The 24,304-nt window shown below is 41.8% G+C and overlaps 3 protein-coding genes across 6 annotated transcripts in view; all 3 read right to left on the minus strand.

Moving 5' to 3' along the window:
* The window catches only part of smurf2 (SMAD specific E3 ubiquitin protein ligase 2), a 51,614-nt gene extending 37,200 nt beyond the window's left edge, over positions 1–14,414 (minus strand). The window contains exon 1 of the mRNA XM_077557511.1: positions 13,902–14,414. Within this exon, the coding sequence (XP_077413637.1) occupies positions 13,902–13,983 (82 nt within the window). The 5' untranslated portion in view covers positions 13,984–14,414. The remainder of the gene's footprint in view (positions 1–13,901) is intronic.
* Positions 14,415–15,525: 1,111 nt separating this feature from the next.
* Positions 15,526–21,562, minus strand: kpna2 (karyopherin alpha 2 (RAG cohort 1, importin alpha 1)). Its single transcript, XM_077555806.1, has 11 exons — positions 21,519–21,562; positions 21,180–21,301; positions 20,949–21,089; positions 17,969–18,057; positions 17,529–17,797; positions 17,336–17,430; positions 16,752–17,015; positions 16,349–16,582; positions 16,075–16,257; positions 15,839–15,988; positions 15,526–15,760 (listed from the first exon to the last, which is right to left on the minus strand). The coding sequence occupies exons 2-11, from the start codon at positions 21,234–21,236 to the stop codon at positions 15,671–15,673; spliced, it is 1,572 nt and encodes a 523-aa protein (XP_077411932.1). The 5' UTR covers positions 21,237–21,301; positions 21,519–21,562; the 3' UTR covers positions 15,526–15,670.
* A 1,203-nt stretch (positions 21,563–22,765) lies between these two features.
* The window catches only part of bptf (bromodomain PHD finger transcription factor), a 30,327-nt gene continuing 28,788 nt past the window's right edge, over positions 22,766–24,304 (minus strand). For 3 of the 4 annotated variants that reach the window (XM_077555804.1, XM_077555802.1, XM_077555801.1), the window contains one exon: positions 22,766–23,531. In XM_077555804.1, the coding sequence (XP_077411930.1) occupies positions 23,495–23,531 (37 nt within the window). In that variant the 3' untranslated portion in view covers positions 22,766–23,494. Of the gene's footprint in view, positions 24,238–24,304 lie in introns of all 4 variants that reach the window. The other variant, XM_077555803.1, reaches the window with a different exon arrangement.

Here is a 24,304-nt window from a genome sequence, read left to right on the forward strand (position 1 = left end):
TTTTTTAATCAGGTTTCAAATGACAGGGCAGCACGGTGGCTGACTGGTTAGCACGTCCGCCTCCCAGTGCAGAGGACGTGAGATCGAGTCCGGGCTTCGGCCTTCCTGGGTGGAGTTTGCATGTTCTCCCCGTGCTTGCGTGGGTTTTCACCGGGTACTCCGGTTTCCTCCCACATTCCAAAAACATGCATGGCAGGTTAATTGAACACTCCAAATTGTCCCTAGGTGTGAATGTGAGTGTGGTTGTTCGTCTTTGTGTGCCCTGCGATTGGCTGGCAACCAGTTCAGGGTGTACCCCGCCTACTGCCCGAAGCCAGCTGGGATAGGCTCCAGCACCCCCGCGACCCTTGTGAGGAAAAGCGGCCAAGAAAATGGATGGATGGATGGAGGTTTCAAATGAAATGCTCATAATAATAACTTAATGGTTCAAACAGCTACGTTATGGCTTCACAATTAAATGGCCATTGCTGATAATTGGAGTTGTTTTGATGGTTTGTGGCCCTCACTTCCTGTCATGCAGAAGTTCTGTGGAGAGTCCCTCAAAAACAGGGGGGGGGGGGGCATCTGTGAATCGAGTAAAAGACGCTGCAGTTCGTCTGGAGGGGAAACAACTGACGAGAGAAAGCTTAATCCCATGTCGTGATTTTGTTTCAGTTCATCCATCATTCAGAATATACAGAGGGTTTACAACAGACGTCTTTTACGAGCGCGGCGGCAAAACACAAATGTGTAAGTCAGAGTGCATGGTAGTCTACCGCCCCACCTTACCTCAGTAGTAAAGTCTAAAATTCAGTAAACTAAGGATGTCTTGATCACAATTTTTTGTCTTGAGTCCGAGCTACCTGAATATCTGCTGATACCTTGTCCTGATCTGATACCTCAAAGCAATGTGTTGAGGTATAAAGAGAAATTGTTTAAATTTCCTTAGAATAAACGAATAAATAAATAAGAATAAAACCAGTTACCATTTTACAAAATCTAGTGCTGCAGTGGTTCAAAGCAAGTTAAACAAATACAATCTTTTAGCATATCAGTGATGAAGCAAAACATACCAATGCAAATGAATTACGTCGAAATATCCTGTCTTAAAAACAAAAACATACAATACCAGATCAACTCAGTGAAATAACAAAATAAAGTTATTCTTGAATTGCACAACATTGTAGAAGCAAAGCACTTAACTGTACTTCTAAGAGCTAGCGTCACATCAAGTCACAAATAAAAGGTCATTTCAGAGTAGTGCAGAATATAGACCAAATAGTCTAATATTGAAATTAACAAGAGAAACCTGAGACACATTACAAATTGCTGTTGCACTGCCATCGCTTTCCAAATTAAAGTACTTCCTAACAGCAGACATTATGCCTGTCCCGAGATGTTGAGTAGTTACAACAGGCCCACTCCAACTAATGTGACCACAATTTTTGCCATCTGCTGTAAATGAGGTTACGTTTACTTGAACTGCTTCCTGTCTATGTAATCTGGATTGGGGAATCCAGGTCCAGAAAGTAAAAAGCCTGCCACAGATTCACTTTAACCACAGGTGCTTCTACTCAACTGGCAGGTAAACAAACTCGCCCCCACCTGATGAGCACAAGCACCTGTGGTTAAAGCCAAATTATTTCAGGGTTTTAACTGTCTGGACATGGATTCCCTGCATGTAACAATGAACATTGATTTTGTTTTAAATCGCTTGGTTAATGGACTGTAGTTGCCTTACTGAGTGTCATCGGGAAGAAGCTAGCGAGAGCAAAGCAGAGGGAGACAAGCGGCAGAAGGAATTCAGCGACGGCCACCTGCAGGCCCCAGCTGTGGAAAGTAAGCGATGGTCGACCTATTGGGGCCGAACACTACCTGCAAGCACCACCAGAGGCTAACTACGGCCTTTGAGTTCTTCTCTTTCGGGCATCTGTAGCAGAAAGATGGCGGCGAAACATGTCAGCCTTCTTTCTGCAAGATGCAACACGACCTATGCAATATAATTAGAGAGTGATAGACCTACGGTTATATAAAAAATTTAAATATGAATGTTGATATGATAAATATATTTTTTTGCATATTATTGAAATTAATAGTGTTTTTTTTTAATAAATGAATTATTAATTCACCACTAGATGGTGCTAAATAATAAATACGATCCATTTAACACAATGATGAAAAATTGTGAACAATTTTCCCTCTGATGCAGATGATAGTTAGCCCATGAGTCAAACTGCCACACTATAGCGCCAACTACTGCCAAGAAAGTATCAGTGCTTGGTATTGTTAGCCTCTACGAGTACCCGATAACTTCAAAAAGGTCGCTATTGGTACTTGCTCATCCCTAATTTAAACTCAAACTCACTCTGCTCTGACAAAACTCCAATTTTTACAGATTAATATTACCCACATAGTAAATACTAGAAAGGTTCCACTTTATTGAAAAGCAATTTTGTCAACATATTGTCCAGCATAAGATGGATATTTTTTCATTATTATTTAAAGTTATGCCTACAGCTTCTAGCATTAGCGGGAAGCTGTTACATTTCCATATGACATTCCTTTCGGTAAATATGTCTTTCTAAACCAACCCGTTTTCAAAGTGGTGCGCAAGTGAAGCAAGTCTAACAATGGTGGCGTTTGAGTAGTTCAACAGGAACCAGTTTGACGACATGAGGAAATTCACCACACACGCGCGCACACACACACACACACAAGCGCAAGAGGACTAGAGACTGGCAACATTTTTAGTGTGAGAACATTTCACCCATCTCACGTCACCTTTTCCCTCTGTGATTCAGTCCTGTGCAATTGCATAACTGAGGAGTCCACCCCAACTATTTTCAGCTCCAAAATAGTGGGAAAGCATGTCACATTGGCAAATTTGAGAGGCATTCTTGTTGGCCCTGCAGACTACATCAATCTCTCTTTCAAATCTGCGCGCGACTACGTGCCTAACAGGGAGTCAGCCAGGCGAGTAAAGTCTTCCACAGTGCAGTCAGCGCTGCCACTATAGTGAGAAGTAGTGTTGTTCCAATACCGATACTGGTATTGCCAGAGGCCCCGATACTGCATTAAACCAGTGGTATCGGTATCGGTGAGTAACATGCCGATACCATTCATTCTGACACTAATATAGGACTTTGGATACAGCATCTTGTGTCTTGATAATGCACGACATTCACTGATGTGTGACATGTTCACTGCATGCCGAGCTAAGATATCCTATTAACCCTTGAATGCTCTGAACCAATGGCAGGACAGCTTTTTGCATGTTGAGAAAAAACAAATATTTAGGTATCGGTATGTTATCAGCATCGGCCGATACCGCAAAGCTGGGTATTGGAATCGTATCGGGGGCCCAAAAAACTGTATCGGAACAACACTGGTGAGAAGTCAAAACAGCGAGCAGAAGCGAGCGGGGCTTCTGCAAGCTTGCACTGCTACTGGCTGGGGCCCAAGCCGAGTAGCTGCATGGCTCTCCTCTCCTCGCCTCTTGGCTCCGCTGACCCCGCTGATGTCATGGGGCCAGGGCGGATTGCACAGAAGCTGAGGAGCACACCACTGCCCTGTCTGGAGCCAGTGCTGGGAAGTTTAGGTTTCGAAAAATAATTTCACAACTTCATCGAGAAACTTCAGTTACATCATTCCCGTTTTTCCCCCTTTCCTACTGCCGACACTGCCAGCGAATGTGTTAGACTTTAAGAATCAGGACAGTTATGTCATAATCGTAGATGAAAGCTTGAGAAATGCTTTAAATGGAAAATGGATGAGGAAACAAATGGCACGGGGACGGAACACCAGGACGACTTTTTCCTTTGCACCTTCCTGTCATTTTGCGACATGAGATGGGGTTCATCACCAGCAGTCAACGTCAATTAAGAGTTTGAAGCCCCACTGCAATACACTGGTGGCGCTACAGCGTGCAGGTGCATGTCAGCCATGCGTGAAGTAGTGGATTGCACACAGCTACAAGACATGACATCATGCATGTGCCCTAAATTTAACCAAGCAACAATGACATCATCCCTTGGCATGGGTCCTCAAAGTGTGGTATGACTTCCACTAATCCTGGGTTCAACTACACAATGTGCTGATTGTGAGGATGAACATTGCCCTTTGTTGGTTTAGCCATAAGTTACAACAATACTTTTTGTAAAAGCATCGTAGAATGTTTTAGCATGGGCCAAAATCCCAGTACATATTCCAAACATTTAAGAATACTCAGGATGGGCATTTAAAAAGCAATTGGGATTGCAGGACTGGGCAGAGGTGGCATTCATATTATACTTGGCAGCTATCAGATTTCACAGTCCTATTTACTGATCATCAAGCGCATATCATCTTAATCTATTGTGATTTAGGAAATAATGCAATACAATTTATGACGATATGGAAGAAAAGGCATAGTAATTTAAATGTACAGGATGTAGCATGCATTTGTACTATAAGGCTTCACATAAGCAAGTAATATCATCACGTTTGCCTCTACAGCCCGCTTGTATGCGCTAATGATACCTATGCGAGTGTAAATTGTGAATTCATGTGCACACTTATCACCTCACATAGCAGGTGTTGGTGTAGCCTTCATGTTTTATGCATTGCATATATTAAAATAAGTATACTACACTTGCTCCTATATGAGCACACAACAGGGGCCCAGTGTGAATGCAGCACTCTGACGCCATGTACACACATAGCAGGGTTTTTTTTTTTAAACGGATATTTCCCTCCTCTGTGTCTAAAAAACAAATAGTGTCCACACCACACCACCTCGTTTGTAGAAAGGAAAACATCCACAGCTAACAACATTAATGCATTTTTAAGTACGTTCATAACAATTAAGGTGGCAACAGTTCACCAAATCCTATCCAATCAGAGTATGCCTCTTCCACAAATGGGATTGCAGATGCCACGGACTTCCGAGTTTTACACGTCAGCGCCGTTTTTGGCCAGCAGTTCCAACACTCACACCCCCACCCCTGTGCCCCCCAACCGCGCGCTCCCGCTCAGCGGCGGGAGGGCGTCTCGGCTATCTGAAATGCTTCGAACACTGAGACAGACACTACACACTCGCAGCCTCGCACCCGTCGACGGGAACGCGCAACCGAGCGGCACACAGGCGGAAGCGCAAGTACTGGGACGCGGCCCACACGTCAAAAACCGGAAACAAAGTTGATGGATGAAAACCCGTAAGTCGGAAGTCCCGCCTCCTCCGTGGCATATAGTCCATTGGGCCTACAATGAGATGCATGCCAAGCCTCCAGGGGGCAGTAGTTAGCCAAATACTGCTCATCTCTTGACGTCACTTCACCATACGTCACACAAGCACGGATTGTCAGCCGCTGATCTGTATATATGCGGATACGTGCTGTCAGCGCGCACAAGATTCTTTTTTTTTTTAATCAATTAAAAAAAAGTACTTAAAACAGTCAATGAGTACATCATAAACGGAGCATAGAGGAAAACAAATAGGATAAATACAAAATCTTTAAAAGCTTCACTTCTTTTTTTAACAACTTTTTTTCCCACTCACTCACCACACACATACACATACAAACATGTTTTTTTCCCCTTCTTTTTTTAACAACTTGAGGTATGTGATTGAGTGACGTGTGCAAATCTTCACTTTGGCCGGAGTTTTTAGAAACATTCGTTTGTAATGAAAAAAATCCTCGCGGACGTGTGGATGACAGAGCAAGCCACAGAAAAATGTCTCCAGTTTGCAAAAAGCCCGCCTACGTGTATACACGGCCTGAATTCAGAATATCCGCTATAAAGGCTGTGTGAGGCGAGAGCGTACATTTAATTTCTAAATCAGAACGAGCTATTCTAATGGCAGAACTTGATATTTGCCATACTGAAATTGGGAAATTGGGAAGGTTGACATCTCTGCAGTTTGGGAGTCAAAACACTTCTATATTAGATTTTTGGTACTAAATCGTTCTCATCAGAGGTGTGCAAGAGGACCAGTATGTGTGTATTTATCTGTAAAATGTGTTGAGAGCAGAAAAAATATGCGTGTGTCACCAAACAACTTTCTGTCACTTAATTTCCCCGGGAAGCAACGCACGTTGAATAAAACAGCGTCAAGTCAGTCCTCATATTTATGAAGAGTGGCAAGGAAGGAGCTGCGGTGCTTTTTTGTGATTCTTGCACATCTGGAGCAAAAACGACCTGGGCTTGTAACGTTTGCCTGTGCGCGCAGGAATCCGCTGGTGTATTTGTTCAACTTGAGCCGAGATGCCATTTGAAAGGTGATCTGGTGTGAATATAAACAAGTCTCTTCTGATCTCGTCTCCTTTGGCGACTGAAGGGGCTCAAACGTCGGGCGGGGCCAGACACAGACAGACGTCTCCAGTCAGCTGTTGGCGCTTTTGCGGCTTCCGCGCCAGCAACACGCACACACTTTCCAGTAAGTAACAGTGGAGACGTGGGAGACCCCCCGTCTGCTTGACGCAAGTCAGAGTTAATTGTATCAATGGCTGTCTGTACCGATTTGAGGCCGTGCTGCCACACTCAAGTATTTATATCACGTTTCTCTCCTTCGTCAAATTGGACTCTGGCAAATTGAAACACTTCCCAAATATATTGCCAACTAGTCACAGTTGCTGAAACAACCTCGCTAGACTAATGAGGACACTGCGAAGAGACAATAAGCATGAGATGACATCATGTTGTCCTTTAGACAGCAAACTAGATGAAACTCATCTGATTGCAGCCCAGAAGCGATAAAATAAGTCAGTCAGCCGTGAAATTGAGATATAACTACCGTACTCTTCTTTGACTCAGTACACCATTATTCATTTACATTCTTCGTAGGCCGCATGTAATTAAATGAGTTTCTAAGCACTCTGGGTCGACATAAATCTAAAAAAAAATGGGCACATTAGAGGGCAATTGCAGTTTGAATGCAGGGGCAGGCCTCATTCGAGTGGGCGGGGGAAAAATCAAATGTGCCATGTACAGTAAACCCCCGCCATCACCAGCCATAAATAGCAAAAGCATGAGTAAATTGACATACATTTAAAAATGTTGAATACGTTGCTTCAAACTCATTTTACATTATTACCTTTAACCTAAATTGCTTACTAATTATTGAATGATTTCAATTTAAAAAAAATAATGCACCAGAAGTGCGTAGATGCTAGCTTGTACCGTACTGTATGTCGCCCTCTTTATCCCATAAAAAATAGTAGGACTGGAACTAACAATCATTTTAATCATCGATTAATCTATCATTATTTATAATAAGCATTTTAAACTCCATCCCATGATTAAAAAAATAGGGCATGATTTCAAATTAAAAGTGCAGAAAATGCATAAATTATGGTCTATTAGGGCAGTGATTCTCAAAGTGTGGTACAAGCACTTGTTACATGAAGCTCAGTTCAGTTGTATTTAACTTTTTAGTTGATTTTTCCCATTATGGTGTCGTGTTAATGTTCAAACTTTGTTTTTATGTGTTATTTTTGTATAGACAAGGTTTAGTATAGTTAGTGTTATTGTTTCTATTCGTGGATTAAAATGTTGCTACTTTAGATATTACATTATTGTAACTTGGCAACACTCTTAATAAAAAAGGCAGGCAGGCAGTGTTATACGTATATAATATAATGGCCTATATTCGGAGCATATTGACAATGAGACAGTCAAATTAAGATGACATGGACGCTCTTTATTTACGGACTGATTTCAAAACGAATGTGTGGGCTGCTGCCTGCGCAACGAACCCACGGCCCGTAATAAATAGCGCCCTCTGGTGGCCCACCGGGAATTGTCCCGCTGCTCCAGATGGCCAAGACAGGCCTGGTCTTTGTGTACCGAACAGCCTGCTGAGTAATATGACTGGAAGGCTTGACTTTATTATGACAAGGGAACCTCAAGAGGGATCGGGGTTGTCGGTGTTGTGGGGACCTACTGCTCTGCTGCCCACCTGCGAGGGGTGGCGTTAGGGTCCGGGGTGCATTTCCTCTCTGACGGCTTGCCCACATCTGGCCTCCTCTGGGCTTCTGCCGGCCGCATTTGAGGAAAAAGCTAATGCAGGAGGTTTTTGTCCTCACTGAGCAGCAGCTGAACCAACAGGAAAGCAAGGCCTGGCCAGTCAATTAATTGATGGAACAAAGTTAAAAGTTATAGGAGTCTCAGCAGGAAGAAGGAAAATGTTTACAAATGGCGTGCAATAAGCGCTCATTACCGTCCCGTTTTATTATTCCGCTCTTTTCGTCTTTTTCATCCCGTGCACGATGTACTTGTTAAAGCCAAATGTGGAAAATGTTTGCAGGCTGATGCCAGCTCGGTGCAGTCATTGCGCATGTACCTTGTCTGAACAACCAAATGATAAACTCAAATCACTTCCATGCAGCTACGACCGAGAGCACATGAACGTACCAAGCACCGAGCGAAGCCACATAAAACCAACGTGGACATTCTTGCAGCAGTTTAGACCTCTCTGACGCGGGTGGGTGGGAAAAGCACTTTGGACGCGGTCAGAGGAGGGGAGAAGCCTCGAATCGGAAAGAACAGGAGTGACTCAGGGAGGAAGAGGTGGGAATGCGAGTGGTGAGTACGAGGGAAGCCCACTGAGATTCGAGCCCTGCGCGCTCATCCACACCGCACCAAAGAATTCCGATGAGCAAAACATATGCCTACAAGTCACGTGGTGATTCCCAGCTAACAGGCAAATACTCAATCAGAGGAAAAATAAATCCTCCATGATAGAGATATGCAATTACAAAACATTTGGCCCATTACGCATGTCATCAATAAATCTAGTCCCTCATCTCTCTGTATGAGGCACTGTATGAGTTCTTTGAGGAAGTCTGTGATTATTTTTTTTTTTAATGGATTAAAGATTTCGATGCACTCGCATCTTTTAAATCAAAAACAATTTTCCGATTCAAATCTGTTTGTGTTACACCTTCTACTGTCTACAGTTGAATTGGAGCCCGGTCGCCAATTACTGTACATAACACACAGTAACACACAACAGTGAATAGTAAAAGTCCACACACACCCTGTTCAAATGCCAGGTTTTTCTGATTTAAAAAATAAGATCAAGAAGTCATTTCAAAATGTATTTCAAATTTCCTCCATTAATTAAAGTGATTAACCCCAAATAATTTTAAGATGTTATAGTTGATTTTTTTTGTGCTGAAACCTGAAAGATTTGTTCTACAACATCCATGAATCCTTCCTGATGAGCAGTGTTTTTACCCATTCAGTGTTGTGTTGTGTTCACGCCAAATATGCCTTTGGAATTATGACCAAAAAGTTCTATCTTATCTTATCTAATTTTCAAACTTGGGAAAAAGCTCAAACTAACAAACAATGAACGTCTTGTTATTGCTTGACAATATTTAATGGGTTGCACTAGGACACATACATGTGCACTTCTTGCGCATTTTTTCTAAATCATTCAGTGTTTTTCCTGGCTCAAATTGAGGCAGAGGTGGTACCATCCTGACTATGGGCGACTACCGATACCAGGTATCGTATCGGTGCCAATACCAGTCTTATTTTAAGGTATCGTACTTGCGGCGGTGAAGACACCGTTAAACCATTACCAATGCTGCATCTGCAATTAAATTAAATTACATTGCTGCCGAACTTCACACAGCTGGAGCTCTGTATTGAGCGATATCAGTCTGTCAGGCTGGAGGTGGCCGCCTCTGAATTTTGTACATAGAAAAAACCCTGTCATCTGTAAACCATTAATCCTTCACAAATACTGCTGATTACTGGCCAAAATCCCTGGCACAACTGTAAAAGTAGCCAATGGTTCATAAAGAGTGATCATTTGACTCAGTGGACCATACAAGTTTTTTATATCCATTACATTCAGCAGGTGTGTGTTCAAGGGGCAATTGTCACCCCAAGTGTAGTCTTAGCAGCTTGCCTGACATATTTCCCCACTTTAATAGCTGACAAACACCTGACACATCTGGCTGAATGGACATGTGGGGGATGCTTGTCAACAAGGAAGGACACCTCCAGCGCAAACAGCTCCGGGACTGATTGGATGTAGCAAGACATCCTTCACAAGCGGGCTGGAAACAAATGCAGGTTCGTGTGAGTCATCAACATGCAGCTACAATGCCCCAGTGACACTTTTCGGGTCCATGACTGCATGTGAAGCATCGCAGAAGTGTGATCCAGCTTGTATATACACAGCTGTGCAGTGCTAAGCAAAGACACACATAATGACAGTGTGCGGTGAAGGTTTGGGTTTTAGCGCCTGTGTCCTTCCTACTGCGCTTCCTTACCTGCGCTGCATTTCAACACAGAGGCAACACACTGCTCACCATTGGCATGAAGATGGCACGTGAAAGACTTATCAAGGGACTGATTTGAAGAGGTGGTGAGTTACTATTGTTGCCCAGGGTGATGGGGTGCGCACTGTGCAGTGTCGCTCAGCGTTATGAGAAGGAAGAGGATGAGAGCCGGTCTATAAAGTCCGGCTCGCTCCATTTTCCACAGCGGGCTCACATTCCTGGCATTCCAGGAGAGCACTGCAGTCTCCAACCGCGGTGACAAACTAATTCACAGTCTAATGCACTCCTTGGATTTGTAAAATGGCTCTCGCGTGCTAAAGTACCTGAGAGCGACGTCGCCATACAAAAGGAGAAAAGTTCTAAACCATGGATTACTTTTGTGTGCAGAAACAGAAATATGCCAAATACAATCATATAACCTAGTCACCAAAACAGTACATATTGACATAGAGAGGTCTGCCTGGTTGCAACTCACACTGATGATGTGACAGGTGAGACACAATCAACAGCGTCTGTGCTGATGGCAAATAGCGCACTGCATTTTGCTTCAAGCCAAGATCAATTAAAATTCAATTCCACATATCAGCAAATTCTTATCAAGAGTGCCAACTCATTTTCACAGCTGTGTGACAGCTTAAAACACACTCCTTCATACACAAATCAATCACAAGATTTCAATAAAGGTTTGGATTGGAATATGGAAATTGATGTATTTTGATGGCATCAAGCTTGCCTTAACATTGTATACTCCATGTGTATGCCATTTACACATTTGGTTCCAGATTTGCAAGAGGCCTCATTCCGATGTGACAATATGACTCCCTCCAGTTTGTTTTTTTAACTCTGCCATGGCGCACATCCGAATTGTGCCACTTCAACCATGCAGTGTAAACCCAGCCTTTAAAACAATAAACGCAATATAGCAAAGTAAGTTTGAGGGTTTTTTTGATGGAGACAGCTCCACCCCGGAATAGATTATTTTCATATTAACTTCCTTACTGGGAGGTTTTACTGTATCAACACAACAAGGCGTTGAATCCAAACTACATATCATGTGACAAATACTTGGGTTACCTCTCTCAATATGCATGTGTGATTTATGACAACCATAAACATTTGTGAAAGCTTGCAGTTAACTTGGCAATCAAACGCGTGCAGGTCATTAATCCATCTCATTAAGATCAGCCCTTGTTGTCTCCACTTACGCCTATCAGAAAACACCATCGCTTAAATATTTCACTTGGCACTCGCACACATATACACACAGTTCCCTGGGAATGTGAAGCAGGTCAGATCCTGGAAGTAGATTAAAAAAAAAAAGGCAAGCCGTCAGCCACTTCTCACAGTCAAAACACCGAGTTCTCATGTAAACTCGGTGCTGTTTTTGTTGAAAATGCACAAACCAAACAGCTTAGGAAAAGTGTGTAGGAGGAAGCACAACGACATCATCACCAGACTAAAAAGTCTCAACATTTTGATATTTGGCAATCAAGAGTGTGAGTGGAAGTTCATGGTGTCGTGTACAAAAGAGGAAAACAATTGTGCGCCATAAAGCAGTTATTAGAGAAAAATGCACAGACACCACTCGTGTGACCTGTCATTTTAATGTTATCTAAACTAGGTAATCTCAACAGGTGGGTAACAGACAGGTATTACGAAATTACAGGGGGGGGGTCCTCGATTTAGCTTAGCCACGTAGGCATGGGCCGATTACCAGTTTACTGGTGTTTTAAGTCAAGGTTTCAATAACGCTAATACTAGCTATAACTGATAAGTATGAAGGGACTTCTAAGCAAGGCGAAATATGATTGACTGCTCAAAGAGTTGAGTAAACAAGCTACAATTTTGAAGAGACACTGAGCAAACAGATTTTATTTTTGCTCTGTTGATTAATTAATTAATGGACATTATACCTTTTTTTTTTGTACAAGTTAACCCAAGGTCAACATGAGTAGCCTATGGGTCTGTTCTAAAAATAGCTCACCGGTGATGGGACACTGTGAGTTACTAAGAATAATTAAAACAGCTGAATGTTGACATTTATTTAAGTTTAAGATGAACTCTTCGGTACCAAATTTGTTGCAAAGTAAAATACATTGTGTTCAATGTGGGCGCGCGGTTTGGTATGCCCTTGTACTGTACAAGTTTCCACCTGAGGAATACCGGTAATTGCAAAGCAAACAAATACAATGCAACTCAGCCTCTGACTAGTGGACAGCAGAGCTAGCGATATGCTTTTGGTTTTACATTACATTCTTTGTAATATCAGTGGAGACTGAAAAACTAACGTGATGCAAACACAACTTCCAATGAAAAAACAATTAAACAGCCACCCATGTAACAAATGTCTTTGGTGCTTTTTACAGCACAATAATTCAGTCTAATTGACTAATTACAAAAAATAAACAACTATTGATGTTATGTTGCACTTTCCTCAAAAGACGAGATCAGTGCCAAGACTAGTGAAAAATTGTGCTCACTTTCATCCTCAGTTTCTTGTGAATGACAAGACACATGCTCAGGTAATGACCAATCACGGCTCACCTGTTTTCTAAATTTGGTCATATGATGTATCCAACTATGATTGGCCGATACATTTTTCCTCAGCACAGGTGATGTCGACAGTCGGCACTCGACAGCAAGTGGTAAAATTAGTTTTTGTAAGGTATTAATTGTTCATGAAAAATAATGACGTTATCATGTTATAATTATAGACCAAATATTTTCTTCTATTGAAAATGTCTCAATGAGTCAAGTATCCCTTTAATTCATATTCCACAAACACAATATTACTATGAATGCCATGTTTAGACTTGTGGGGTTGCTTATAACATATTGGAAGTTTAAAAAAAATGGGTGGGGGCGGGGGGTTGACTTCATCCCTTTTCTGTGTTCTGAAATTCACTTTTAACATTTAAGAAATTAATAAGTAGTAGTAGGAGTAGTTTTGTTTTAAACATTTCCAAAGCTATTTTCCTTTATTATTACTAATCATAACTACTTCCACATAAACAGGTTGCGACTTTGCAATGCTAGGAAAATGCGAGCTCCAGGGTGACAAAAGTATTTTTAAATGTCATGTAAACCTATCAAGACTTGATTATTGCAGACCCGACGGCGGGCGGGCTAACTAGCGAGCTAACGCCGGCTAGTCAACTTTAAATGAGCTCGTCTGACAGCACGACTCTGATGATAGTCGGCTGACCTGTCTGCACAAGAGAATGTGTCAAGTGGAGGTGTTAATTCAAAATGATATTGTCACATATGCACGGTTCACCAGATAACGACTGACTTAATAGTGACAACACAATAATAGCTTTACTCCGCAGGGACCAGACTTACGGCTGGTTAAGAGGCGACGATCACAATTTCCATGAACAATTACCAGCAATTTTAGCACAACGTAGGGACAAGCAAAGCGAGACCGCGATAGTCAGTGGAGTGCGACGAATGGTGTGCTTTAAAATGTATTTTAGCTATGAAAAGGGCAGTGGTAGGAATAAAGGAAGAGTGAAGCGGCGACGAGCCAACTCCGTGGCCCATGGGAACTGTTCCTCCTATCCAGGAAATACACTGAGCCCTCCTAGCCAGTGTGCGACGGAATAGAAGCATTACTTTGGGGGGGCTTAAAACAACATCGCTCACTACCTGTTAATCGCAGCTTCACAGGTCCATTCCGCCGAACTCCTTGGTTAGACATCACCTCTTTGTTCCAGCCTTCACGGCGCATACAAAAGGAGTCGTTAGGTGGGGGGGAAAGAACAAGATTTATCAGTCGCTCCGCCAGTTTTACACAATAATGGATTCAAGGCATTGTGGCCCGGATGTGGACAGGACTGCCATTGCAAAAAAAAAAAAAAAAGGAAAATAAAAATAAATCAATTTAAAAATTCGTGAATGGACCGCTGTTTGATTTAAAGAGACGAGTTCTCCTTAAGGCAGTGCCACATCTTGGGAGCCGTCCTCTCTTCTCCTCAAGCAGCGAGTTGAAGTGCGGAGTCCTCCAGCGTGTAGCCCACTTGAGGAGGCTGCCCCTGCCTCTGCCTCAGCCTGGGCTGCGGGGAGCTGACCAGTGACGACAACACTCCAAACATTTCTCCTCACATGTGGCGCAGCACCTCCAACCTTCTCGCGCGCCACACACTCACGAACGCCCCTTGAGCGTGTCCTCAAGATTGGCGATTCCCGGTTTACTGTCTCTTTAAGAGCTCACGCAACCGCCACGCCCCCTTTTGTTTATCAAACTGTGTTTTTCCATTTTATCTATCGACATTACAAATAGACATTTACACGAATAAATGGCAAGTTGTAAACCCCTTATCAAACGCATTTAATCATTGCTTGTGATAATTTAGCAGCTCTGGACCATTGTAATTTAACTTGTGAGGATTATTTTTGATTTAAAAATGTGATTAAATGTCGTTTGACTACTGTAACAATTTGCCTGGTTTGTATGGAAGTCACAGGCAAAAACAATAGGCTACGTCATTATCCCCCCCACCTTCTCCACCGTGAAATAGAGGCATTATTTTGCATTGCGGAAATATCAAAAAACGAAATGTCCGGAATTGGCCATGTCAGTAGTACATGGAATAATCTACCCATTCACAGGCCTTTTATTGCTTTGGCCCAACCGTTGAACATCAAATTTGTGATCTTCTCAACAATAACACATTAAATGTACATGAACACAGGTGTAAAAATGTTTTGCTTTAGTCATTTTGCCCACCTGTTAGCATTTTCTCAATAATCGTTAGTATTTGGTACCTTAAATTGCCCCCAAATATCTTTACAATAGCCTTTCTGACCATGTATGATTCAAACATCTGATTAGAGAATTATAACTGACCCCTACAACCCTCTGGCCAAGTTTCTTAACAGGATTCAGGTTCAAATTTCACACTCTGTTTGTGGTTGTGACGTGCGCATTGTGGACGTGAGAACTAAGTGTGCAGTTTCATTATTTATTTTGTCCACACGTGGCAGTAACAATTCAAAATTCAATTTTTCTGCAACACATCTAAGAGTGTCAATTACAGCAGTATTATCTTTGGGAAAGCAGAATGGGTGAAGCAACTGTAATTAGATTACATTAGCAACTACCGTGACGCTCTGATTAATTTATTTTGTGTATGAGCTATTGCCTTGGACTGTATTAGGAGCCTATTTTGTGAAATTCAAACAAAAAACACCAAGATTACAGGCAGCCATCCATCAAGTTCATCTTCAAATACTTAATAGCGGTTTGAAAAAAGAATCCCCCACACACACACACCGTCCATCAGCTTTATTTACATGAGTGGTTCATCAAGTGTTTAAAACAGTATGTACACTACATACAACAGGCTATATAATAGATCATTGACATGAACAAGGACAAACAAACCGTAGCAGTGGGACTGCAGTAGAACCAAGTGTTAGAATTTGAAAGTGCTCTGGCTCTCGCCGATTTGGAATTCGTAACCATCAGCTGTTGCTTCGGGGGCAACACACTGCAACTCCTCATCCTAGGAATTCAAATAGAGGCAAAACGTGAGAATGTTTGAGAGAGAGAGATTTTTTTTTCCCCCAAAAAAGGCCATTACCTCTTCAGAGAAGTACTTCTCAATCAAGTTGAGAGCCGCTTTGTAGATCATCTCATTTTCATGAGACTGTAGCGATTCAATACGATCCAGCCCACCACATTCTTCAATCATCAGCGCCAACTTTTGTGACTCTTCAATTTTGTCACCAGCCTTAAAGGAAGGGGCAGGGAAAGTCACAACCACAGCAATTCCTTTTTAGGTCGAGCAATGGTAATTTAAAAATGTATTGCACTAACCAAAAATATGTTGGTAATGGCATCCAAGATGACAAGAACAGTTTTGCTGTCCTTTGAGGACAGAAGATCGAGAAGAGGCTTCACCACGTTACACTGCACCAGGTACACTACTTGCTCCACAGTGCCCCCGCTGGTGAAGTTTGTCACAGCCCATACAGCCTCCTTCTGGGTTTTGTAGTCGCCCTGTAAAGAGGCCAGGAAACCCAGCGAGTGAATGAAAGGCACATCCTGGGGTAGATCTTTGAAAAGGGCACAAACACAAATGATGGCATACCCTCACAAGCACATTGACCAAATGTGGAACAAGGCCAGCGCTGATGACTTCCTGGATCTGGGTATCTTTTCCCGCCGTGATGTTGGACAAAGTCCAGGCGGCCTCCTTCTGAATGTTGGTCTTGTTGTGGCACAGTAATTGGGCAAACATGCCCAGGGCCCCGGCATCGAGCACTGACTGGGTCTGCTCATCGGTGCCAGTCACAATGTTACCGATGGCACGCAGAGAGGGGGTCTGAGGGTATACAAGTGGGTCACTTTTAAATACTTTCAGAGTCATTTTACATCAGCAGTCAGCAAACACCGAATATCAACCAGAAGATTAGTAGTATTAAAAAAAGAAAATAAAAAAAGTTTCACGCTGCTGCTTTACATGACATTCCCCTCGGCGCAGCAATACTTACCAGCACCGAGAGTTCTGTGCTACCAAGAAGTTCGACCAGGCGAGGCACCAGGCCCGCCTGCACCACCACTGCGATGCGATCATTAGAACCGTCAGTCAGGTACGAAACCCCCCAACAAGCGTCGGCCAACACCTCTTTGTCGTGGTGGTGAAGGAGGCGTATGAGAGCAGGCAAGAGCTGCTCCACGGCACGTAGAGGGGGTGAGGGGTTCTTGTTGCGACAGAGGTTGGACACAGTCCAGGTCACATTTCTCAGGTAACCAGGCTAAGAAGAAGAAAAAAATAAAAATTAATTAAATGTCATTTGCAGTTGGACTGCTACCTAGTGGCTACAAAAGATATAGCTACCGTACATTTACTAAAATCATAACTCACCATAGTCAATCACTATCATATGCCAACATGGTAGCAAAATTACAGAACGTTTGTATGGATAACACCCAGCTATTAAGAGAACAAATGAAAACTGGCAAGTATTGCATTATTTGAGCATGCGTCCACAATTTGTTACACAAATAAGTTAGGACCTTTGAAATGTCTGTACCACGTAACACTTTCGGTAACCTATTGAAAGCCGATACTTACGGTTAATACAGAGAGGTCCGGCACTGTGAGCAGATTGAGCAAGGCGGCCACAGCCCCATGCTTGATCACCTTGTCCCTCAGAGCCGATCCATCACCTAAACAACAGAATGGGGTGGGGGGAGGTGTCACACTACAAAACCAATGCACATCAAGTGACGTCGGCTTATCATATTCAACAATAAGTGTTAATTACCAGCAATGTTTCCAAGAGCCCAGACAGCTTGCTCGCTGATGTGCTGGTGGGGGGACGGGACCAACCTAATGAAAGCAGGAATGGCCCCGCCCTGGACCACAGCTTCTGTCTGGTCAGACGTCCCGGAGGCGATGTTGGTCAATGCCCAGGACGCCTCAAACTGGATGGGAGGGCAGTCAGACAGTCCCAAGAAGGCCACAAATTTTTGGATCAGACCAGCACTGATGATCTGGTCAATGGGGGGATGCCTTTCCCGGGACAGCAGTTTCCTGCATTCAGAATACAAGAAATGGAATTTAGTCCATTTTCTAGAGCCTATAAACAGTTCAGAGTCTTAGGCCACATTTTTTGAATGCGACATTTGGAGAAAATGCAATGCAAACTCCAGCAGAGCCAACATTAAAGCAAAATTTTAAATGAAAATAAAATTTTACACTTACCGTGCTGCCTGAGTTGCCTGCAGCTGTGAATCGACATTACCACTGTTAACCCCAGTGAGAATCTCTGCAACAGTCCACTGGCTGGAAGTCTAAAATTGACAACATATAGCCACATTATAACATGCAGGACACCATCAGGGCTCATATTTTTTTGAGAATTAGAAATCTCAGTGATCCACCAAAATATACAGTGCACAATATCTTAATCTTTTTTTTTTTTCTTTTTTTTTTAAACACACGCATGCAAATTGAGACAATCAAATATGTTCAATGTGCTCAGTGATTCACAAATGTTTAAATCACATTAATTTGTGCAATTCAGGTACCCTGTTGACGAAACAGTAAAAATTATAAGTAAGGATTAAGAAATGTTCTTGTAGCCAGGGCAGGGTCTAAAAGGGGCATAGTAGAAGACTTCAGTGGTTTGACTTGGATGGGCCAACATTTTTAATCATGTAGGACCACACACTTTCTAACGAGCTGTATGACAAAAATGCTATTTTAAAATATGCACAAAATACAGTATATTTAAGAACTTTTTAACCTTCAAAAACTATTTTCATAACTCTTCTGATGAAACATGGACTTCCAGCTAGTCGAAGGGTACTTTTGTCATAGCTGGATCACTTTTACTGGCACTAAGCCACTTTGAGGAGGACCGCACAAATTTTATTTTATTTATTTATTTTTTTACAAGTGTGCTGACTGCTTTATTGCATGTCACTTCCTCCTTTCCCCATTTGTCACAAAGAAAACTGAATGCTACTTTGGTGTTTTTTTTTTTTTTTTGATAATGAATTTTTCAATAGACGCATAAAAAGGTACACTATCATAACCCAAAAACAAAAGTTTTGAAACAAAATAACCACATACTTTTAACTCTTTGACTGCCAAAAACGTTAAATAACGTTTAGTAAAATCCTACAACGGAGCGTTAAAGAAGTTAACCAAGTTTTTTTTTTTTGGGGGGGGAAACGGGTGGAGGAAAGCTTTGGCCAGCTGTGCTGAAAGTATCAAGCAGATCTAGTTAGTATAATGACTATTTTTGGCCCCTAGATGGCAGCGATGACTCTTTGGACAAGATCGGGTAGGCGTCAGTAGAAGACGTGAGGCGGAGCTAGAGTGTTGAGGGGACAATGGCTGAGGAAGCCATAATGGCGACCGGTGGCAAGCAGCTTACGCTTGAGCATTTTTTTTCAAAGACGAAAAGCATCGACCAATGCTAAAGAGCACATTGATGACGACGATGATGATGGTGGTGACTCCGAGGTTGACGCGGCTATGATCACGTCATAAAGCCTCACTGGCTAGCGATGCTAACGCGGAGCACAACTGGGCACTTCTGCTCAGCCGGACGACGAGTCCAATGCATATTCATCGGAGGAGTGGGTACAGTCTGATCACGGAGAAGACACTGGTTCTGGACTACGATGCCACTATGAATGGAGCGGATAAGATGGATCAGAACATCTCTTACCACCCGGTATGGGAACTGAAGGACACGAGGAAGCCAGACGTAACACCACCGTATCATGATCCTGAGAGTAGACTTGATGGCAACATGGCCAAACACACACTGCAGTATATACTTGCTATTCCCCGGGGGAAAAAAAGACAGCAAAAAAGTGTAGCGTCTGCAATCGCAGTGAAACTAATCTGTTGTGCAAATTCTGCTGCGTCCCCTTGCACGCAGGGGAGTGTTACAAAAAGAAAAACTGTATTTGAAACATCCACACAATTGTAAATAGTACCACAGTTGCACACATTTGTAAATAGTTTGTCAAATTGTTACACTGTTGAATGTAAATAAACGTATTTTGCTATCAAAAAACACTTTTTCATTGTTGGTGGTAGTGTTTTACAGAAGTAAAGCACTGTTTAAAAGGTGTTTGTGGCATCATTCATGGGAAAAAAAAGGTGTCAAATTCACGAGAGTGCATGAAATAATATTGTTTCACAAAAAGCTTGATTTCTCCATATTTTGTTTCAAAACAGAGCATTTGGGTAAAACTAACCATTTTCTATTGTTGATTACTGAAAAACGGAATAAGGTAGAAAACTTTTTTTTTTCCTGATGAAAGATGAGAGTCCAATCTTTCATTTGATAGTATGTGTGTTTCCATAGTCCAAACACATAATTTTCTGTGGACCTTGAAAGATCAGTCAAAATGCTTAAATCGGCTGGCACCCACGGCATCCCTTTTCTGAAAACGTCTGGCAGTCAAAGAGTTAATATTGAAGCATGATAGACGGCAGAGATACACGGGTGACACGTCTGCCATCTAGTGGCGATATTAAAACACTACAGTCAGCCACTGCATTTACACATTACGGGACCCACGGATGGGATGGGATGGGATGGGCTGGGCAACCCCCCCCATATATATATTTAGGCTTTCCCCTTATTTTTTCTGTGGAAAACGTAAATTCAAATGCTTTAAAGACACAAGGAGTATTCCCACCAATATGTTTGCATACTTTTAGAGCGAATGAAAAAGGTACCGGTACATTTTATTTAAACACTCCCTAGTGGTACCGTACTTAGAGAGAGCGAGAGCGCGAGAGCGAAGACAGTAGCTATTTTGTAGTGACTCACAACTCTTCTGCTAGCGTTATTTTTGCCGTAAACGGCACTGATTGGTCAATCGCCAGACCGAGTCATGCACTGGGCAAAGTTTCTGCCTCACTTCACCCTCTTTTGTGTCTCCACGAAGTTTTCATTTTGTTTTGCATTTATGTTGTCTGGTGGTCACCGTAAAAGCCCTTTACTCGAGAGACGTCAAAATGGCGTTGCTAAGCGATCTCGAGGTTTCTAAAGAGCAAGAAGTAGTGAGAAATCCCCAAGTCTGTTATCTAGTTGTCAATCGTACGTGACGATTAGCAGCTGTTAAACGTAGCGATAACGGCATTGGCCCATCACATTGTTCTCTGCTATACGTTGAAAGGGGGCACGTTCAAAAAGAGACCACAATTTGCTTACCTGGCCGTTTTGATTTTTCTCTTGGAGAGGAGACGTGGCCTCTTCGGGAAATGCAGCCACGTTCCTTCTTTTGAACATCTGATCATCTTTCTTGGCTTTGCGGAGCTCGACGTTCACCTCCACTCTTCTGCGTCGTAGCTCCTATGTGCGTTTTGTACACATCCCAAAAATGTTACGAATGCGCCATTGTGCAAACGAACACTCGATTTCACGTTTGACACGATCACTTACATTAGCATCCTTGCCTTTGTTCTTGAACTTGTTCAGACGGACGACGTTCTCGGACATTTTGCACAACGTCAATAATAAGCTGGGCGACAGTGAGGAAAAAGTTGTTTTCTGGAGTTGAGTTCCTGCCGTACAAAATGTCACGTTAGCTCACTTCCACTTGGCGACGCCTCGAGACACTTTAGCATGATGACAGAATACGTATTGCGCATAACATTTCATTGACTGATTAAACAATAATATGATCGAACATATGGAAAATAACGCATTAAGGGGTAAGCAACGCATTAATATAGACCCTACTTAAAAAAAAAAAGTCAGAAGAAGGGAGTACAAGCTTACCTGCTTCTCGAGAAATGGTTCAAACTGTGTGGAAAACGCCGCACAGACCTTTAAATTCCTGGAGCAAGGCGTTCTGATTGGACAGTTTGAGCACAAGCATCCAGCCGCCTCTCGCCATTGGACAGTTTGAAAAGAAACAGCCAGCGCACCGGAAGCTGTCACTCCCATATTATCGCGAGATTTGTGAACGTGGTCGATATTAGTCCATGACATGTGGCCCTGTCCATAGTTTTGAAAGCAATGATTCAACATTGATTAATGATAAACAATGATTAAACATACTTTAAATGTTACAAGAATATTATCTGACCCTTGCATATGAATATAAAAATATGTACAGCTGTAAAATGAAATCAAATATATATTAGGTTACCATTTTAAATAAATAAATGACACATGCAAAAATGTCATATCGGTCATACTTTGACCACCCCTCGTTTGCATTAATTAAATGTTAAAACAATCAGATGAAATGTACCGTACGAAAACAGCAATAACAAAAACCTTGTGAATATATGGTTTGTTACCAAAGGAAAGAGACATGTCAGTACGACCACTTTTGATTGGGACCGCACGCATTCAGAGTTGATTAGCTAGCTTTTGATTGTAGTCTGTAGAATATGAGTCCACTCTGTTTCAAGGTTACATGTCCGGTGCGTATGTAAGATTGTTTTCTGCTTCCAGGAACTGTACTCATATCCTTTCAATACAAAGAGGGCAGCAGTGGTTGGATAAATGGCGCTAACAGATTTCGATTTTTCGATTCATTAGTGCATCAAATTTATATTTTAAGAAAATTGTTAAAAAAAAAAAAAACGTTTCTAAATATTTTTAGCGCAATGACCAATGACTTGACAATAATACTGAATGCGTCTTTACCATACATTACTGTAACCTTCAACATTTTGATAGACCAGAAATGGTCAAAATTATAATTAACCAATTATTTAATGGAATCAAGTGTTAAATCAGTATGCAACATAGTCTTATTTTTACAATATATTTGCTGAATTGATTAATGTATAGTAATATTAGTAAGTATATGTAATATTAAAAAAAAATAGGGAAAAATAAATAAGAAAAAAATAAATTTTAACTAACCAACTTCAGCACCAAAAAATTAAAAGAAAAATCACCAGAACTAATGCAAGACATTGATAATGTAAATGCTCAATAGAATCATGGGCCATTATTTGCCCTATGCTGCTATATCTTATTGAAAGTTACCATCAAAAATAGGAACAACACAATATTTCTGAATTTTATTAATTTCCATATACATCCATATTTCTTCGGCTGTAATAATAATAATAAAAAAAAAGTCAAAATGTGACAACTTTTTGTATATATTTTGTTTTTTTACAAACAGAACAGTAACCTTTGAATACGCAGACTCGTCATTTTTAAGTCAGTCACTATTGCAGAGCATGGTAAGGAGCCTAACGAGCATCTACTGTCCAGACATGTAGTACTGAACTGTCTTCTCATGCCATACCACTTCAGCTTGAACAATGCAAATAGTAAAAAAAAAGGATGTAGACACAACATATTTTAGTATGCTCAGTAAAACTCAGCCATTATCTTCCATTTCCTACTTCTCATTGAACAAGTCGACCATTTGCATGGCCAGAGAGACTTTAACAAGAACAAAGAAAAAGAGCCAAACGAACATGACCAAAAAATAAAGTACATGGAAACACGAGAGCTCATCGAGAGTCTTTTCTCCGAGGTAAAGATTCTTGTGAAATGCCAGCTCGTCCGTACAGGTCCGCTTATGTAGACGGGTACAAAAAAAGGTCCCTTGAAGCTGAAATGGTGCACCTGCTCAACTCTGTGAAAGCAGCAGTACTTGGTTGCGCACTCACATGAGCACATCCCCAAAACAGGCCGTATGTCACAGAGAGCCAGTCGAGAAAACCCAAACATCCTGGCAAGTGCATTTTGTTTTTCAGCGTTTCACCATTGTGCCACGCTCTTTAAGAGGATGAAGGCTGTAGCTTGTTGTTATGAGACCTACAACATGTGGAGAGAGGGCGAAGTTGAGAAGCCTTCACATGTTTCTCAGTTGTTGTAAAATGTGGACAATGATCGCACACACAAACACACACAACGGATGCAAAAACGCCTCCCTGGAAGATGATCCTACAGCCATGTTGGATGTTATGCACTGCTAATGCCTTTTTCCTTGATGACAATTTTTGCAAACTATAATTTTTGGGACGCAGCACAACAGAATGACGATTGATGTTGCTGACATTTACCCTCATATAAACATTTTGCTTAAAAACAATATATTACAACCACTGTACATGATACAATTATATACATTAACCTTAAACACTGATCAAGCCAAAGAGGTGGAGCCAAACGATACTTCTCATAAATATCTCTAATAAAATATGCAGCTCTGTATATTTTAACAGCTGTTAACAGCTGACTCAAACCCAATCTAATTCAAACAAGATGTACAGTACATATCAGGAATGAACACAAAATGGGTCAAATGTATTTAAAATGGCCAACCACTGTGCCCGCTTGTTGATTAAGACTAATAACTTAATGTGGGTTGGACAAAAAGTATTGTCATCATTGAACTGATGGAGTAACGTCAACATGGCTGCCAGTTTATGGTGTTTACTGAACATTCTTGCCATGATTATTAGAGACAAGCATCCAGTCCAGACTCCAGCTAGACTGGCCCATTTAAGAATCTGACAATCTGCAAGACAGAAGAAAATGGGATGGCATAAATCAAAGGCATGCAGCAAAGGTGAACAAACCCAGAC

The sequence above is a fragment of the Vanacampus margaritifer genome, chromosome 2 (assembly GCF_051991255.1).
Source record: "Vanacampus margaritifer isolate UIUO_Vmar chromosome 2, RoL_Vmar_1.0, whole genome shotgun sequence".
Taxonomy (NCBI): domain Eukaryota; kingdom Metazoa; phylum Chordata; class Actinopteri; order Syngnathiformes; family Syngnathidae; genus Vanacampus; species Vanacampus margaritifer.